At 42.7% G+C, this 19653-nt stretch overlaps 1 protein-coding gene across 3 annotated transcripts in view; it reads left to right on the top strand.

Moving 5' to 3' along the window:
- The first annotated feature begins 478 nt into the window (after positions 1-478).
- Positions 479-19653, top strand: part of SHPRH (SNF2 histone linker PHD RING helicase) — an 84843-nt gene continuing 65668 nt past the window's right edge. For all 3 annotated transcript variants that reach the window (XM_054974795.1, XM_054974788.1, XM_054974804.1), the window contains exons 1-3: positions 479-649; positions 5098-5767; positions 10890-11019. In XM_054974795.1, coding sequence (XP_054830770.1) covers positions 5129-5767; positions 10890-11019 — 769 coding nt within the window. In that variant the 5' untranslated portion in view covers positions 479-649; positions 5098-5128. The remainder of the gene's footprint in view (positions 650-5097; positions 5768-10889; positions 11020-19653) is intronic.

The following is a 19653-nucleotide window of genomic DNA, read 5'->3' as shown; positions in this document are numbered from 1 at the left end:
CCTATGCAAATCAATCGGCATCCCTGATTTCTATTATATCCAATAAGCCTTCAGGTATCTCCCATTGTTCTCTAATGGGCATTCTTGTTATTTATTTTACTACATCCCATTAAAACAAGTTACTGGTTCCTCTCAGAATCGCCACTGGATTCGCAGGTAGCAGGTAACGCTATTCATTTTTTTTTAAGCAAACATTTGCCAGAAGCAAGTTTGAAAAAAGTTCCTTTGAACCCTTATTACAGAAATCCTGCTCCGGAGTAACAAACTGTTTTCCTGCTACCAAAAAGCTCGGCTCAGTTTCCAAGCAGATTGCGGTCCTCCTATTTGTTGTTTTCTGCCAAAAGCGGCTCAACCCGACTCCGTCGATCGGGACAGAAGCTATTAGGCATGCGCGCCTTCTCAAAACTGGCCGTCGCTTCCTGCTTGCTGGTGCGCGCACCTACATGCGCGCGCGCGGCGGAGGCGGAGCGGCGTCGATGCCTGCTTTGTCAACTCGGAAGAGGTTTGCTGAATCCCTTTCCTCCCGGTTGAAGGATGGCTGTTATGCAGGTCTGCGGAGACTCTGAGTCTCTGCAACTTGCCTTGCAGGGCCCTGGAGGTATTCAGAACGAACCGCGAGGAGCTCGTAGCAGCTGCATTTAATCCTCAGGTACATTGCGCGGAGGAGCAACAAGAGGGAGGAAATGGTGACGCTCTGCGTTCCATAGTGTCTACCTAGCATGATCCCCCCCCCCCAACCATCAGTTGCCCTTTGTGCAGCAGGCTTTGCCATTTGGGTGGTATAATATTATTTGCATAATTATCTTGTGGTTTTATGTCCTTTGGTAGATTTTCGATATTTCTAGAAGTGACCATCATTTTCTACAAAAGAATCCACCCTTTCTGTAGATGTGTAGGCATCACAGTTAAGTATTCGTGAGTTACTTGGTCTGGAATAAATAGTACTTCCAGATGAAGTACTTTTAATTGTCATCGTTACCTATGTTACTTCAGATTATATAACAGTGAGAAAATCCTCTTTTTGCGCTCTGTTGATTGCAGTTGTAGATAGTACGATAAAGCTGAGACATTAAGTGATAGTATATCCTTTGTGAGGTGGTCTTAAATATGATTTGTCATCTATTTTTATTTGCTCTTAGTTAAAGGTTATATATTTTCTGAAACTGACTAGTTGGCCCAGAAATTACCTGGAAGTGTGTTCTCAGTTTAATATAGCTCTCATAATACATGCTCTGTGCATCTGATGTCAATTTAAATCTATGTTAACTATAAACTAATTTGTATCTGTAGCATATCATCTTACCTTGATTAACATTATTAATTTGGTAGTAGCTTATAAACTGCAGTAATACTGAACATATTTGCAGATTTGTTCTGTGGGCCAGAAGACCTTGTGTTGTAACAAACAATAACAGCTCTCCCTTCACACACACTTAAATAGGATGTCCATTACAGTAACCCTCATCTATCTAAATTTTTTAGAGTTGTGTGTTGTGTTATAGGACAATCACCATCTAATACATAAACTTTGATCAAAAGGCTTTGAAGGGAAGGATGGATTTTATGAAGTTGTTAGTCAGCATTTAAGCATGCATCTGACTCCCAGTTGGTTGTTGTGGGTTTTCCGGGCTGTATTGCCGTGGTCTTGGCATTGTAGTTCCTGACGTTTTGCCAGCAGCTGTGGCTGGCATCTTCAGAGGTGTAGCACCAAAAGACTCCCAGTTTGTCATTATTGTTGGTATAACTTGACAATTTAAAGGAAAATTGTCACTTTAAACTTTTTAGTATTTAAAATATGTATTGTGTATATGATATTCTTATAATCACATTTGTTTTTAAAGCAATGATGAAAATACATGAAGTGCATATAGCAAAGATAGCAAATTGGTAAGACAATTACAGGAAGTTTTCCTCATAACATGCTGGTGACTTTAAAATTAGAAGAATAATTTGCAGGGATTGATATTCAACTTGTGAAATCTTTTTGTTTTGGGCCAAAATCTATTTCGGTACATGATTACATATTATTCTGTACTTGATTTTAGATATGTTGTTATCCACCCTGAGCCTGCTCACGGGGAGGGCAGAATGCAAATTTGAAATAAATAAAAATAAAAAATAAAATAAATATGACTTTTTATGACATTTCAGAAAATATTCTTAATCGCTCAGATGCAGCTTTTTAATCTTATCGTTCTTTTGCTTCTTGACTACCTGTACCAGCTTTGTTTTGGACCAGTGTCCAAAACCTGGCAAAATATGAACCAATATAGGCTTTGTCCATATCATTTCCTGCATGAAAACTAATGTATGGCCTTTACCTTGGCAAGTGAAACTGAAAAGTTGGGTGTAATATATTGCATGTAATGTAAAGAATTTAGATTTTATATCTGCTTGCTAATGTAGAGTTTTTAACGTTGTTGCTGTGAGTTTAAATACAGGCCAATGAGGAAAAGGGGGGGTTGGGTGGGTGAATAGAATCTGCTATGATTGGCTGGTAGCTGCACCCTAGGTGGCAGAGTGAACTGTAGTCTCTGCTGAGAAAAAGTGTTCATTCTGGGCAAAGCAGGCTGAATGTGTGGAGCCTGAGAAGAAAACCTGTGCATTTCTGAAAGTATTTATTCTGCCATGTTCAATGAAACTCTGTGTTCATGAGAGAGAGCCTTTGTTTCTCAGAGAAAGGATTCTGTCAGGCAAATTGTGTAGAAAGGCCTGAGTGTATGTCTGTGTGGATGTGAGTTTATTCTGTTAGTAATTCTCCTGTGTGGAAAATTACTTTGTGTGACTGAGTCTGTAAATATACCTTTAAGAATATGTAATTACATTTGAAACTGCCAAGCTTAAGAACTATTCTGAAACCAATACATTTTAAAAATTCTGCAACCACCACACTTATGTACTTATAAATAAATTCTACTTGTAAGAAACAAGAATTTTATTTTTCCTCACAACCACCCCTGACACGTTGACTGTTCTGTCAAACTACCGTCTATAATGAGTGTTCCTGTATTACAAGTTAAACCAGGGAGGTCTAAGACAAGAGACTTTGGTGGCTCAAAAAACTTTTTGAGGGAGTCTGGGAGGCAGCAATATAAGGTCACACAAAGACAAAAGGGGAAGTGTTCTTGAGGTATAAGCTTGGGTAAAGTAGAGAACCTCTGTGTGAGTGGAATTTAAAAAGTGTGTTGGCTGTGACCAGAGCCCTCCTGAGGTATAAGTTGAAGATAGTGTAAGGAAGAGCTGGATTAAAGGTCAAAAGGCAAAGGTTTAAAGTTAAAATAAACTGCAAATAATTACAGGGTAGTATCAAAGCTAAGGAAATTGTTACATTGGGCAATACTTTTTTAAAAAATTGGGACCAGCTTAAAACAGAAACCATATGTATTGCAAAACCGTGCAAGTTTTCAGGTTTTCTAGTATGCTTCATCAGCTGAATATTCAGTGCAAGGTGTGGGGTAGAGAAAACTAAATTGTTTCAAGACATGGTAGTAATGCCCAAAAACTGCAGTGTTTTCTGATCTTAAAAGTTTGGAAAACATAGGACAGACATACCTGAAAATGTTGGTTTCAGTGGCTGTAGTGTCAGGGGTACACAATCCAAACAGTTCAGTTCTGGACTATCAGTTGATCTTGCTTGGACTTAAATGGGCCATATTATGAAAATATAACATCACTTGGCTCCACCCCATTACATCATCAAACCTTGCCTTGTTAATTTCAGAGTTTGGGATGCAGGGGATTGGGGCAGCACTTGAGGCTCAGACAAGACAGATTGCCATATACTTCTGTAGATAAATTGTAAATTGCAGTTTTATTGTAGCATCAGCTTGCTTCATGCCTGCTGAATCACCAGGTTTATGGGGCTCCTTGGCTGTGTGCATTCATCCATGTTAACAGGTGATGGTTAACCACTTTGCAGATGAAGACTGTGATCTTTAAAAGAGTGAGAATGCTTTCCATTGGTTTGTTATGGCCAAATTAGATGTGATGGTGTCACTGGGTCTGACCTAGGGACGCTGCTGTGATTTTAAAGGCTAACTCTAGTGATTTAGAAAATTCCACGAGAGCTTGATCCTGATCAGGCCCATGGTACGGCAGAGCCATGTGGTTTTGTTCTCTCAACTGGCTTTTCAAGTGCCAGAATAGCTGCCCTACCATCACTGTGTTGGTGCTTTGGGTGGGGGGAGAAGAGCACCTGCTCCTACCATGGTGTGGATTGAGCCCTGGCACTATTCTTAAATCGCCCGTGTTAGGCTTTAAAATGGCGGTAGTGTCTCTGGGTTTGAACCTTAATACTTCAAATATCAACAGACAAGAAGTTGGTTAGATGGTTAGTATTATAACTAGTAAAAATTAGTAAGTTTTTTTAACATAGCAGCAAAAGACAAACACATAAATACAGTGGGTATCCTCCACAAAGTCTTGTTATGTTGCGATCTAATTACATTTTCACTTGTTTTCTTGTGGATGGGGATTGAGGTGGTTGTTAGAAATGAATATTTGAATAATCATCTAGATTTTGAAGAACATCAAAATATAGGGTTGGATCTCAGTGATAATAAAGAGCCCCATGGTGCAGAGTGGTAAGGTGCAGTACTACAGCCCAAGCTCTGCTCACGACCTGAGTTCGATCCTGGTGGATCAGGTAGCTGGCTCAAGGTTGACTCAGCCTTCCATCCTTCCGAGGTGGGTAAAATGAGTACCCAGTTTCCTGGGGGTAAAGCATAGACGACTGGGGAAGGCAATGGCAAACCACCCCATAACAAAAGTCTGCCAAGCAAACATTGTGGTGCGATGTCCCCCATGGATCAGTAATAAGTCGGTGCTTGCACAGGGGACTACATTTACCTACCTCAGTGATAATATCTGGTAATGGAAGGCCATCCCATTCCTGCTGCTGCCCACTAGTCTCCCTGAAATGCTGCTTCTGAGAGACCAGGCACATCCAGGAATAGCATGGAGGTGAATTGGAGGTCTACAGCATGAGTAAATCATCAATAAAAATGACTCCTTTCATTAGTGGAAATTATTGTCCATATCCAACCTGTAATGATAAGTACAGGTAATGTAATAGACTAATATCCATCTGTTTTACAGAGACTAGAGAGTCATTTAACAGAACATCAAAATGAGTAACCGTAGAAAACGTGCTCCTCCAGTGAGGGTGAATGATGAGAAAAAGAAGCAGCTCTGCTGGAATATGCATGATGACCGGAAAAATGAGATGACAGATTTAGATGCAGGGGATGAAGAACACCCTGTTGCAGGTACAAGCTCATCTTCTACATCCCTTATTGTTATAAATGATGATAGCACTGATGAAGACTTGACTCATAAAGGAAATAATCTGTCATCCTTGAGCTTCTCAACAGTTATAGATGAAGCTGAGGATTCTTGCCATCTCTTAACTTCTTTATCGATACAACTAAATATAGTGATATCCCCATATTATCCTGATCCTTCTTGGAAGGCTTTGCTTGGGGAGATGGTTCTTCAGCTTCTTCCTGAACAACTTCCAGCAGAGAATTTCTATAAAAAGAGTTATACCTTGATGAAAGCAGAATCTCGTGATCACCTGTGTATCTGTGTACAAGCAAGAGGCATTGAGAAGATGGATGGGAGAGAAGAATCGTTTCCAAGTGCTTATGAAGAAGATATGTTTGTTGAATCATCTTTAAGTAATGAAATGTTGGAAGACTTGATGTGGTTGCAAAAGAAGAGCCTAATTGTGCTTTATCAAAGACCTGGAGATGCTCAGTGCTTAAAGGTACTTGGTTTATGTAATTAGTAGAAGTGTAAAATTTCCAGAAACTTTGAAGCCCTGTGGGAGTGGGGGAAATGTTTTCTGTTTTGTTTTGTTTCCAGAAAAAGCAGATATTGGGGGGAAATTGAAATATATGCAGTACTTATTTTCCTGTCAATCGTAAACCTATTTTGCTGTTTTAACAACATAAAATGCATAATTTATAACTTAGCACATTAAATTGTATAGTAGGCATATTTGTGGAATTTAAAAGTATAAATGCCTTAGTTTTCTGTTTAAAAAAGGACACACAGCAGTGTCCCCAATCAGCTGGCTGTGGCAAAGGCCTGTCCACAGCACAGCCAATCAGCAGGGAGTACATCCTGGGTGCAGCCATTTCAGATGAAGTTGAGCTGATCATGCTGTAGGAAGAGAGCAGAAGTTGCTACTCACATTGTACTGCTTCTGTTTGGTGATGGCCACTGCAGCAGGCCTCTTGGTGATCAATAGGAATTGCTTTTTGCAGAATTCTCTGCCAAACTGTACCATGTCAGTGTTGTGTAGAGGAGAGTTGGTGAAAACTTTGTAGCCTTCCTTGTTGCACAGCCCAGCAAAGGTTTGTATCTAAAAAGATATTCTTTATCGCTTTTAAATGCTCCAGACTGCGTGCAGGTCTTAGAGGTGGGGTGGGGTGTATGAGTGGGGAGGAGTCAGTTTTCATATACTCAGAAGCCAGCTTTTGATGTTTGTTTTGGCACTGAAAACTAGTTCTGGGCCTAAGTTCTACTGCATTTTCACTTGCTGACTTATTTTGACAATTAATTATTACTGCTTGTAGAATTTTTACACCCTATCCGTACCTTTATCTAGCTGATCCTATGATTATTTGTTGACAATTCATGCTGTGACAGTCTTCATTCCTTGCTTAACTTATCAAAGTCAACACTTTTTAAAAAGACAGCTGGAAAGTATAGTAATTTACAGTTCACATTTACACTGTTCTTTTGTTCTCAGATTCTAACTTCCCCGTAAATATGAAACACACGCGCACACACTCATACGAACAGACACAGACTTCTCTTCATCAGAGGATTTCTGCAACTTCTAAAAATCTCACCTGCATGAAAAGCATTGTTTGGTTTATTTTGACGTATGAGTGCTGTTTTGCATCTCTTGTACCCCAATCTCAAAAAATGTTTGCTTGAAAGTAACACCCATTCCTTTATTAAATTGTTTCCGAATAAGTATGCTTAAGGATCCAGTTTCAGAACATCTATATTATAAATAGTAGACTTTTGGTTTGAACTGCTGAATACAATACCCAGGCACATTTATTGAGTTCCCCTTAAGAATGCTTTACAACTGGGTCCATGGGCCATTCATAGAGCACTGGCTTTGCATGCAGAAGGTTCTGGTATCTCCATTTAAAAGGCTCAACTAGTAAGCACCTCTGCAGCTTTCTTTGAATGGAGCCTGGACAGGTGGCAACCATTTTGTGCTTGGTTCCATTTTCTATAGCTACTGTTTTGAGCTCGGCATCTATGACGTTCTCTCAAAATGCCAAATGTTCCTGCAGGCTCAGAAAGTTTGGGGAGTTAGGAAGTTGGTAACTCAGCTTAGGATGGCGCTGTTTTTAAAAGGCTAAATATACTATGTCATTTATATAAATTCCATAAAAAAGCTTAATAGTACAATTTTATGTGCTAAAGTAAAGTAAGTTTTGTCGAAGGCTTTCATGGCCGGAGAACGATGGTTGTTGTGGGTTTTCCGGGCTGTATTGCCGTGGTCTTGGCATTGTAGTTCCTGATGTTTTGCCAGCACCTGTGGCTGGCATCTTCAGAGGTGTAGCACCAAAAGACAGAGATCTCTTAGTGTCACAGTGTGGAAAAGATGTTGGCAGGTCATAAAATGCCAAAAAAAACACCAGCCATAAATGAGAAGTCAGGATTGGGACAAGGTCGATAACCTCACCTACAGGAAGATGGAACAAGTTTTTACCAACCACACATCCAGACAGAAGCAGAAGTTTAACAAACTACAGGAAAAAAGACAGGCAAGCCCAATGCTCGACAATGCACGCATTGTCATCAATCTGACAGACCGTCAACTCTCACCAGAAGAAACCTCCATCTTGGCAAAGGGAGGAAACTTTGCAGTCACCCCCACCAGATTTCCTGTGGAAGACATCATTGCAAATGTAGAAGCTGCCATTCGTCATCTACCTGAAGAGGAAGCTGAGGAAATAAGAGGAGAGACAGCCAGGATTCTACGAAAGGCAAAGCTTCCCACCAGCAATATAACACGCAAGGAGAGAAATGCCATCAAGATCCTCAGTGCAGATCCAGACATCATCATTCTACCAGCTGATAAAGGCAATGCTACAGTGATCATGAAAACAGAGGAATACAAAAAGAAGATTAAGGAACTCCTGGACCCCTCCACCTACAAAAAACTAAAACGAGATCCCACCTGCAAAATCACCAGGCTAACAAATGCGCTGATCAAGAATTCCTCACTACATCCCGACACGCACAGAAAACTATGCAAGACAGAAGCACAGCTACCTAGACTATATGCTCTGTACATTGGACAAACCAGCCAACCTCTACTCAAAAGAATAAATGGACACAAATCTGACATTAGAAATGGAAACGTCCAAAAACCAGTGGGAGAACACTTCAATCTACCAGGACATTCCACCAAAGACTTAAAAGTCGCTGTGGTTCAACAGAAACCCTTCAAAAACAAAATCCAACGGGAGGCTGCTGAATTGGAATTCATATGCAAATTTGACTCTGTCAAGCTGGGACTGAATAGAGACTATGAATGGTTATCACATTATCACAGGTAACAGATTTCCTTTACAGAGGCGTGGTCTGGGGGAGCCCAGAGACGCCTGGTGTGGGCTTTGTTTGTCAATTATCTCAGCCTGAGTGCGTGTGGGCTTTCGGGGACCACAGTTCTCTTTGTCAGATGCAGCTGGCAGGGAGAGCTGTGGTTATCGAGGGCTTATACTACATAGGAATTGTATACCTTCACTGCGGCAAACTGACTCCACACCAAAAGGAGATGTTTACATTTACAAGCAAAGGAATGTTTTGATTGCCTTCACACTAATTGCATCCTGTCTTCTTGTGATATATGTCCCGTTCTTTCCCCTCCCCTCCTCTTCTGTATTTGACCAGTTCAGATCAGGCATCTGATGAAGAGAACTTGATTCTCGAAAGCTTATGCTACAATAAAATAAAATTGGTTAGTCTTAAAGGTGCTACTGGACTCTTTGATTTTTCTAGACTATATGGACTCCCTAAAATACATAAGGATTCAGTCCCACTCCGACCCATTGTGAGTGCCATTGGTTCACCAACATATGAATTAGCTAGACATCTGGCAGATCTCCTGCAGGACCACATCGGGAAAACCTCGTTTTACATCAAAGATTCAGCAGATTTCATCAACAAAATCAGTTCTCTGAAACTCAATCCACAAGACATACTTGTCAGTTTTGATGTTGTATCCCTGTTTACCAAGGTTCCAGTAAAAGACACTATTGCACTTATTAATCAAATTTTCCCAGAGGATGTAACAGCCTTATTCCATCATTGTCTGACAACCAGTTACTTCCAATGGGATAACGAATTCTGTGAACAGATGGATGGGGTGGCCATGGGGAGCCCTCTCAGCCCAGTTATAGCAAACTTCTACATGGAACATTTTGAAAAAACAGCTCTAGAATCAGCACCCCACAAACCTAGCGTATGGTTCCGGTTTGTGGATGATACATTTATCATTTGGAGCCATGGGGAGGAAGAATTGATGGGGTTTTTGAATATCTCAACAACATCCACCTGAACATACAATTCACAATGGAGAAAGAAATCGAGGGAAAACTCCCATTCCTGGATACCTTGGTCATCCGCAAAGCAAACTTTCAGTTAGGTCACAAGGTCTACAGGAAACCAACTCACACTGATCGGTACTTATACAAAAACTCCAATCACCACCCCCGACAGAAAAGAGGCATAATGAAAACATTAGTGGATCGTGCAAGACGGATATGTGAGCCGCACTTTCTCAATGAGGAAATTAATAATCTAAACCACGCACTTCAGGCAAATGGCTACTCCAGAAATGAAATCTGAAGAGCAATCAAACCCAGGATGAATCAAACAACCAAGGAAAAACAGTCACCTACAGGAAAAGTGTTTTTGCCATATATCAAAGGAATTACTGATCAGATGGGAAAGCTTATGAAAAAGCATAACCGTCAAGCAGTATTCAGACCCACCCGAAAAATACAACAGATGCTATGATCAGCAAAAGACAGTAGAGACCCCCTCACCTCTGCAGGAGTATACCGTATACCCTGCAGCTGTGGACAAGTTTACATCAGGACCACAAAGCGTAGCATCCAGACAAGAATAAAAGAACATGAAAGACACTGCAGACTTGGACAACCTGAAAAATCAGCAGTGGCTGAACATAGCCTAACTCAAACAGGGCACAGTATCTTATTCCAGGACACCAAAATACTGGACAACACTTCTAACTACTTTGTCAGACTGCACAGGGAAGCCATTGAAATTCACAAGCATAAGCAAAACTTCAACAGGAAAGAAGAAACCTTAAGAATGAACAGAGCATGGTTTCCAGTTCTGAAAAACACCAGGCTAACAAAACACTCTATACTCGACAATAGCCCTGCGGAGAAGATTAGCACATCAAGCACCAATCCATATGCAAAAGAACCTCCTCAGGATACAGTGAAGCCTCCTGCCATTAGCATTCCACACCCTGGGAAACTCTTACAGGATGGCTCAGCTCAACCCCACCCCTCCTGAGTAGATATAAATGACCTGCCAACATCTTTTCCACACTGTGACACTGAGAGATCTCTGTCTTTTGGTGCTACACCTCTGAAGATGCCAGCCACAGCTGCTGGCAAAACGTCAGGAACTACAATGCCAAGACCATGGCAATACAGCCCGGAAAAACCACAACAACCTAAAGTAAGTTTGTTTGATAAGCTATTTATATTTGATAAGATATTAATATTTCAATTCCCTCCTAAATTTCAATATTTTCCTGGGAAAAGGTATTTTATTAAACTCCAGCTACTTCGTTTTCCTGTTAATTTAATTCACAGGTTGGAATATATCTTCTAGAACATGGCTTAAGCAAACTGGAATTCCTTAGTGATGGAGGTGGTAGAATAAAGAAAGCCAACCAACTCATTCAGAAACTGATGGAAAAATTCTACCATTTCATAATTCCAGGTAGCTTTAACTATCTACTATCAGTGTTAACACACATGGTTTATATAATTAAAGCATATGTATACAACTGAGAAAAATGTTGAAGAAAATATTCTTGTATCCTTGCCACTTTTTAGATGACTTTAATTTCCCCTGTCAGCCATCTTGGTATAGTAAGGAGGGTTTTGGCACTTCTCAGCATAAATAAAATGAAATATGATGAAGATAATTTGCTTCTCCATTGTCTTCAGAGACCATGATACAAAGTAAATTGCATGCACAAAAATCTTTGGTGTAGCAAAATAATAAAATATGTTTCTCTCACATGGGGGATAAAAACTTGGGAAATATTCAGTGACTGATGAAATGTCCACCAAATGTTGTAAACATGCATGGAAACATCATCTGGAGATGCCTTTCTGTAATTAGCAGTGTTTGTTTTTGTTTCCTTAAAACACATCTTTTAGATGTCTGCATTTGTTCTTGACCCTCTGTTTCAGTCTTTAGAATTTAAAATATTGAAATCAAGGGATATGAAGGCATTGAGTATGACTTTTGTGTGCAGTACATTGCATCAATAATGTCAGTGTATTATTGTATTTTAAATGCGGCTTTACAATAGTGCCTTTCATTATTACAGTGAAAAGGGATTATGCCCCTGTCAGTTCTATCCTGCCTCCCCAGTAAGACTTTTGGTCCCACAAAAGATCATAAATAACATTATAAATGATAAAAAATCTTAACAGTTTTCAGTTTTGATTCTTATATGATATTTGTTTCCCACACTTGTAAATCTTTTGGTTCATGGAAGTGTGTAGAGTTAGAGGCAAATAAGAAGCTTATACACTAACTCTATTGTGAGATGACCAGGCCTCAACATTCTCCTCAAGCTTTACTGTTGCATCCAGTTTATTCTCAGAATTCCCTGTAGGTAAACTGGAGTACTTCCTTGATGGAGGTTATGAATTGGGACAAGCAGTAGTCTTTGATAGGATTGAAGACTAGACACCAACACTATACCCTGCAAATGTTATCACCCTGTAACACGTTGACTGCAGATGAGCTGGAGTGCTTTCTGAGGTTGTAAATCGGGGACTGTGTTAGCAGTCAGACCTGCTGCATGCTATTAAAAAGGCTTATGAATATGGCGAATATCATAAGCTCTCTCTGTATGTGTTTTAAACACATACAATAGTTATAAAGATACATATGAAAAAGAACATATATCATAACAGTCTTTACAATATTAACTATATACATAGAATCCAGTTTTCTAACATTGATGATGTTTACTTTTGTTTTTTTTATTTTCCTAAATTTTTAATTGTATTGATTTTGACATTGTGATACCTTCACATTTATTTGGTTTTATGATTGAGAATTAGTTCATATAGCTGGTTTGGAGTTTGTGCTTCATTTTTGGTGATATATTAAAAAAAAAGGTAACCATTTGTTCATCGTCGGTCTTCAGTGCAGTCCCACATTGGGACTGCTCAGGCACAGGCCAGCCATCAGAAAGATTTTTGAAGTTCTCAGATGCTAGAGGGCACTCCTCCATAGCAGTATGCCTGCTCTGAATGTTCCTGCCAAAAGCGGTGTTGCTGGGCGGAGCGACCCTTCTTCCCTCAGTTCCTTTCTTGCTGCCGTTAAGGAAGATTCTTTCTGTCTCTCACTCTCTCTTCGTTTCTCTCAGCTCTCTCTTTTCTCTGTCGATCGAGATTGTGATGTCTACAACATTTCAGAAAGCCTTATTCAAAAAATACACTCGCTGTGGGACGAAAATGCCTTGCTCGGATGAGCACGAACTTTGCCTGCTCTGCCTCGGTGAGGACCATAATGTAGGGGCCTGCCAACACTGTAAGCAGTTTACCCCCAATGCCAGAAATGATCGGGCTGCGTGTTTAAAAGCGGCGCTATGGGAATTGTCCCTTACTGCCTCCGACAAACCAACTACATCCTGAACAGCAGAACAGGATCCAAAGTCATGCTCTGAGCACAACCCTTCCAGCTCTAAGGCCAGTACACCGGATCTGAATCGGAACTGCCCCTCGGTTCCAACGCCTGAGCCAGCATCAGACCCCACAAGGCCCTTGTTTCCATCCTAGGGCGCGCAGTCAAAGTCGGAATCGAAAAAGCACCGCTTATCCTCCCACAGGGATCGAGCCATGTCGGAACCCCTGGCCAAAAAATGCAAGGCTAAAATGAAGCATCTTTGAAAGTTAGTGTCAATGCCTTCGCACTGTCACCATCATTTTTCGTCTTCTGCTCCATTGAGGAAGAGATCCTTCAATCACCAGCGACACCATCACCGCCGCTTACCCTCCTGCTGCACAGGGAGGAGGAGAGCATAAGCCCGATTGGGGAGATCCACCAATCTTTCTTGCTGGATCCGAGCTCAGTTTCGTGCCTGCCGTCAATACTGGGCGCCTTCAGAACCGATGGCTCCTTCATCCTTGGCATGGAACTTGCCTTTGGCTGCTCAAACTCCATTAGCTGTGTTTTAGAGCGCACCTCACAAGCAGATCCTAAATTGGCAGGATTTCCTTGCATGACTGCAGTCTGCACCACTCTTCGCCCCATCGGTTCCACCTTCGGTTCCGATGGGCATGGTGCTGACTCCACTGCTCCTGGATCCGATGAGCTCAACTTCAGGTTCATCTCGATTCCATGAACGTTCTCCTGCCTTGTCTGAATTCGAAGGAGAGGACGCAGCTTCTCACCGTTCCAAGCTGGTGTCAGATCCAGCTTCGGATCCATCCCCAGATGAGGCAGTAGGGGACACCGTATCTGTCTCCCCAAATGAAGATTCTTGCCTGTTTTCTGATCAAATGTTCCAGATGGCGCATGCTCTGGACCTGGATGTGACCTCTGCCACTCCGAAACCCACGAGCAAAGTGCTCAAAGCACTTTATTCTAACACTCCAGCCTCGGTGTCGTTTCCACCGGTGGAAGATCTCCTGGACATAGCGCACACAGTTTGGGACAAACCAGCTTCATCCCCTGCCACATCGTGCAAGAATGAAAATGCCTACAAACTGCAGCAGAAGGATTGCACTTTCCTATTCACGCATCCACGTCCTTCATCCCTCGTTACTGAGGAAGTGCAATCTAGACACCACTATAGTTCACACTCATCCCCAGTGGATAAAGAGGGACATAAGCTAGAATCTCTTGGACACAAGATATACTCCTCTGCAGCATTAGAATTCTGAATTGCAAACTATCAGGCCATCATGGGATCATACAACCTGTTCCTGTGGGATCGCCTGTCAAACTATACCAAGGACCTGCCCGCTGAACGAAGGGCGCTCATTCAGGCGCTTCAGGAGGAGGCCATGAGGCTTGCCAAACAACAGATATCTGTGGGCAGACATTCTGCAGACTGCTCAGCCAGGGCAATGACCTCAGCTATAGTCCTTCGCTGCCACTCCTGGTTACATTCTACAGCTCTTCCCCAGGAGAAATGTAACAAAATAGAGGACTTCCCTTTTGAGGGCTCATCGCTGTTCTCTGAGCATACTGATGAATCCCTTCAGCAAATGAAGAAAAACCAGCAGACACCTCGAGCACTAGGGGTCATTGCCCCCCAACATCAGCATCATCAACAATAATACCCTTTTAAACAGCACTACCAGGGTCACCAGCCTTATCAACACTGATCGAGGTACTTGTATCAGCCCTATCAATCCTACCAACATAAGCTGTATTCCAACTACCCTCGTTGAAGCACTAAACGATCCGGGAAGTCTAGGTCCAGGTAACCTCAACTGAGTTCCCTGAAGCCAGGACAGAGTCAGAAACCCCTCTTTTGACTAACTGCCCAACAACCCTGCCTGTTTAGGGACAGGCTGGCCCCTTTCGTGGATTATTGGGCATTGATCTCTACTGATTCCTGGGTTCTCCAGATTGTGCGTTCTGGTTACCATTTGCATTTCACAAAGTTACCGCAGTTATCGTTACCCTGCAGTGCCTCTACGTGCCCAGGGGAGGCTCTCTCACCTGTTATTGAAGAGCTCCTGGTGAAAGGGGCTATTCAGAGGATCCCACCTGAAGACTCTCCAGGGTTTTTTCTCCAGATACTTTCTGGTAGAAAAGAATGATGGGGGACTCCCCCCTATTCTGGATCTCTGTCAGCTTAATTTGTTCATTAAAGTTGAAAAATTCAGAATGCTGACCCTCTCCAGTGTCTTACAATACCTAGAGCCCAATAACTGGTTCGCAGTCATTGATCTCAAAGCTGCTTATTTCCACATCACAATACACAGACCATAGGCAATACCTTAGATTTTATTTTCAAGGGGAGATATTTCAGTATTCAGTCCTCCCTTTCGGTCTCTCCTCTGCCCCCCGAGTATTTACAAAATGCATGGCGATTGTGGTAGCGTATTTGAAGTCACAGGGCTGCGCTGTTTACCCTTACCTGGATGACTGGTTGCCCCCTCCAAGAATCGACTCCAGGAACACATAGAGATTACTGTCCAAACTATGTCCCACCTGGGGTTGATAATCAATGGGGAAAAATCTGCACTAGTTCCCACTCATACAATTTATCAGGGCTAGATTAGACTCCACAGTTGGGAGGTCATTCCTACCAATGAGTTGGGTAAGATCCTTCCAATGCCTGGCCACTCAGTTCAAGAAAGACCGCTTCCAACCAGCCAAACTAATTCAGAAACTCCTAGTTCTGATGGCATCCACCACCAGTGTAGTGTCTTTCACCCGCCTCCATATGAGGCCACTCCAAAATTGGTTTATCTGACACTTCGACCTCCTTAGAGACCACCAGGGGAAGAAGCTTTCCATCCCCAGAACGATGATCAGATCTCTTGATTGGTGGACCTTGGAGACTAACCTCTGGAGAATGCTGTTTGGTATCCAAACACCCGAAATTGCCATCACCACAAAAGCTTCCCTTTTGGGTTGGAGCGTGCACTGCGGCGACTTGTCTGTACAGGAGATATGGTCTCACGCCAAACGCTCTATGCACATTAATGTTCTGGAACCGAGGGCAATTAGGTACTCCCTTGCTTCTTTTACAGATCTTCTCCGCAACAAGAGGATCCAGGTCTGCACGGACAACACTACATCAACAAGCAGGGAGGAACAGCCTCATTGACCCTCTGTTCTGAGGCTGCAAGACTGACACTGGGCAGTTCAAAACAACATCTTTCTTCAGGCAGTTCACATAGCGGGGACCGGAAACAACAGAGCGGACTCCCTGAGCAGAATATTTCAACTGCATCATGAGTGGTCCATCAATATTCATTACCTACTCCCCATATTCAGAGAGTGGGGAAAACCAGCAGAAAATTCCAAAGTTGACAATTTCTGCTCCCTGGAAGACTTGGACCCCAACTCCCTAGGGGATGCTTTTCAACTCCCATGGGTGGGGGCCCTGTTCTATGCCTTCCCACCCATACCCCTGATCCCCAAGGTGCTCAGCAGAATCCATCATTTCAGTTCACATTGCATTCGAATTACCCCCTTCTGGCCGTGCAGGGACTGGTTCCCAACCCCGTGGGAGATGTCCAGAGGGTCGTATATCCACCTCCTGGAGGTTCCAGACCTCATCCACAGGGGGCAGGTGTTACACCACAATGTGGCTGCTCTCAAATTTACAGCTTGGCTTCTGCTACCGACACAGCCCCCTTCTCCAGAGAAGTGACTCAGGTCATGCTGAATGCCCGTAAACAATCCACTAGGTCCTCATAAGGGCACAAATGGGCTTGCTTCTCTAGATGGGTAGCTGCTGTCATGTATGCAAGCATCCATGCCATTGTTGTGTTCTGCATCTTATACTGAAAGTGTTATAAGCATCCATTGCCATTGTTGTGTTCTGCACTTTATACCGAGAGTGATATAAGCGTCCGTGCCATTATTGTGTTCTGCATCTTACATGCCATCTTATACTTACACAGATATAATGCCAAAGTTAAATACTGTATTTTATGCATTTTATATAAGTCGCCTGAGGGTGTCTAGACTGCTAATACTAATTTCCGGAGGAGCCAATGGCCTCTTTGTTATCTCTAAGAAATATGCGCTTTCACTTCTGAGTGTCCTTGGACCAGAGCTGCAGCTGTGTACTGAAATGTATCTTTTTCACAGGAGGGAATTATCCCATTCTGTACTTTGTCTAGACTAAACTAATCTGTTCCCATGTAACTTTTTGGGTTTTTGCGCCTGAACTCAAATGGCCCAGAGGGCGGGAGAACGTCCCCTATAATCTGTAGTCCTATTGTTTGAATAATCACTTCTGCCAACTTCTACCTATGAGTGAACATCTGAACTGAATAGATCTCTGAATAAAGTTTCTTCCACCAATGCACCTGTGTGCTCGCTGTGAGGGGCTTGGGGGTCTAACTGCCAGGGACTGCCACCCTAGAACTGACAGCTACCACAAACTTCTCTCCTTTCTCCTGCCCTGTAGCAGTCATATTGCTTGCTGTCTCTACTAAAGAGTGGTTTGGCAGCCTCTTCATTTCAAGGTCCACCTGGCGGCTATCTCTTCCTTCCACGAAACCGTGGATGTTAGAACAGTATTCTTGCATCAGGCCTCTAAGCAATTCTTGAAAGGGGTGAATAACACCTTCCCGCCTAGGTGGGCCCTGCTGCCACAATGGAGCCTCTCTCTAGTATTGGGTCAACTCATACTAGCACCCTTTGAGCCCCTAGCTTCTTCTGACCTTAACCTCCTCTCTTCACAGAATTCACAGAATCACAGAGTTGGAAGGGGCCATACAGACCTTCTAGTCCAACCCCCTGCCCAATGCAGGATGAGCCTAAAGCATCCCTGAAAAATATTCATTTAGCCTCTTCTTGAAAACTGCCAGTGAAGGGGAGTTCACCACCTCCCAAGGCAGCTGATTCCACCTTTGAACTACTCTGACTGTGAAAACATTTTTCCTAATATCCAGCAGGTACCTTACTGCATGTAATTTAAGCCCGTTTCTTCAAGTCTTATCCTCTGCTGCCAACTGGAACAGCTCCTTGCCCTCCTTCAGATGACAGCCTTTCAAATATCTAAAGAGAGCAATCATGTCCCCCCTCAATCTTGTCTTCTCCAAACTAAACATTCCCAAGACCCTCAGCCTTTCCTTGTAGGGCTCAGTCTCCAGACCCTTGATCATTCTCGTCACTGCCTTCTGCACCCTCTTGATTTTGTCCACATCCTTTTTGAAGTGAGACCTCCAGAACTGAACACAGTACTCCAGGTGTGGCTTGACCAAGGCAGACCTCCTGCAATTTCGATGCAATGGCCCTTTTGATACAACCCAAGACTGAGTTCGCTTTTTTTGCCACTGCATCACACTGACTGCTCATATTTGGTTTACAGTCTACTCTTACTCCAAGATCTTTTGCATACACTACTACCCAGAAGTGTATCCCCCATCCAGTATTTGTGCTTCACATTTTTGTGTCCCAGATGTAATACTGTGCACTTATTTATGTTGAATTGTATCCTGTTCACAACCGCCCACTTCTCTAGAGTATTCAGGTCTTGTTGAATTTTAACTCTATCTTCTTGGGTGTTTGCCACTCCTCCCAATTTGGTATCATCAGCAAATTTAATGAGTAACCCATTTACCCCTTCATCCAGATCATTGATAAAAATATTGAAAAATACCGGGCCCAAAACCAAGCCCTGCAGCACCCCACTGGACACCTCCCTCCAATCTGATGAAACGCCATTGACCACCACTCTTTGGGTGCGGTCTTCTAACCAGTTCCCTATCCACTGAGCTGTCCTATAGTCCAGTCTGCAGTCTTCCAGTTTACCCATTAGAATGTCATGGAGGACCTTATCAAAAGCTTTACTGAAATCCAGGTAAATCATGTCGACAGAGTTCCCACGATCCAGTAAGCTCGTCACTCTATCAAAGGAGGAAACCAGGTTGGTCTGACAAGATCTGTTGGATACAAAACCATGTTGACTTCCCCGGATCACTAAGCAGTCTTTCAGATGCTTACAGATCAATCCCTTTAAAATCTGCTCTAATATCTTCCCAGCAACAGAAGTCAGACTGACCGGCCTGTAGTTTCCCAGATCATCCTTCTTCCCTTTCTTAAAGACTGGGATAACTTTCACTCTTCTCCAATCTTGCGGCACATCCCCAGTCCTTCAGGAGGCCTTGAAGATGATGGACAGAGGCTCTGTAAGTTCTCTAGAAAGTTCTTTGAGCATTCTTGTGTGCATGCCATCCGGCCCAGGGGATTTGTATTCATCCAGTACAGCCAGGTGCCTCTCCACAACCTCTCTGTCAACTAGCCCCCCAGGTGTCCTGTCATGTCTACTGCCATCTCTAGATGGGCTCAACTTCTTCAGGGAGAAAACCGAGGCAAAAATGTCATTAAGCCTGTCTGCTTTTTCTCTGCCCTCCATCAGAGTTTCTCCTTCCACTCCCATCAGTGGTCCAATTGCCTCTTTTATCTTGCATTTGCTTCTCACATATCTGTAGAAGTTTTTCTTATTGTAGCCAGTCCCCCTAGCCAGACGCAGTTCATATTGAGCTTTGGCTTCTCTGATGGCTGATCTGCAGTACCTAGTAACCCTTATTTATTCCTCTTTAGAGGTCTGTCATTCTCTCCATTTCCTGAACATTTCCTTTTTCTCCTTTAGCTTATTCTGGAGCTCTCTGTTCATTCACATTGGTT

This window comes from Eublepharis macularius, chromosome 1 (assembly GCF_028583425.1).
Source record: "Eublepharis macularius isolate TG4126 chromosome 1, MPM_Emac_v1.0, whole genome shotgun sequence".
NCBI classification, from domain to species: domain Eukaryota; kingdom Metazoa; phylum Chordata; class Lepidosauria; order Squamata; family Eublepharidae; genus Eublepharis; species Eublepharis macularius.
Note: the sequence above shows the minus strand (reverse complement) of the source record. Positions and strands in the feature narration are given on the sequence as shown.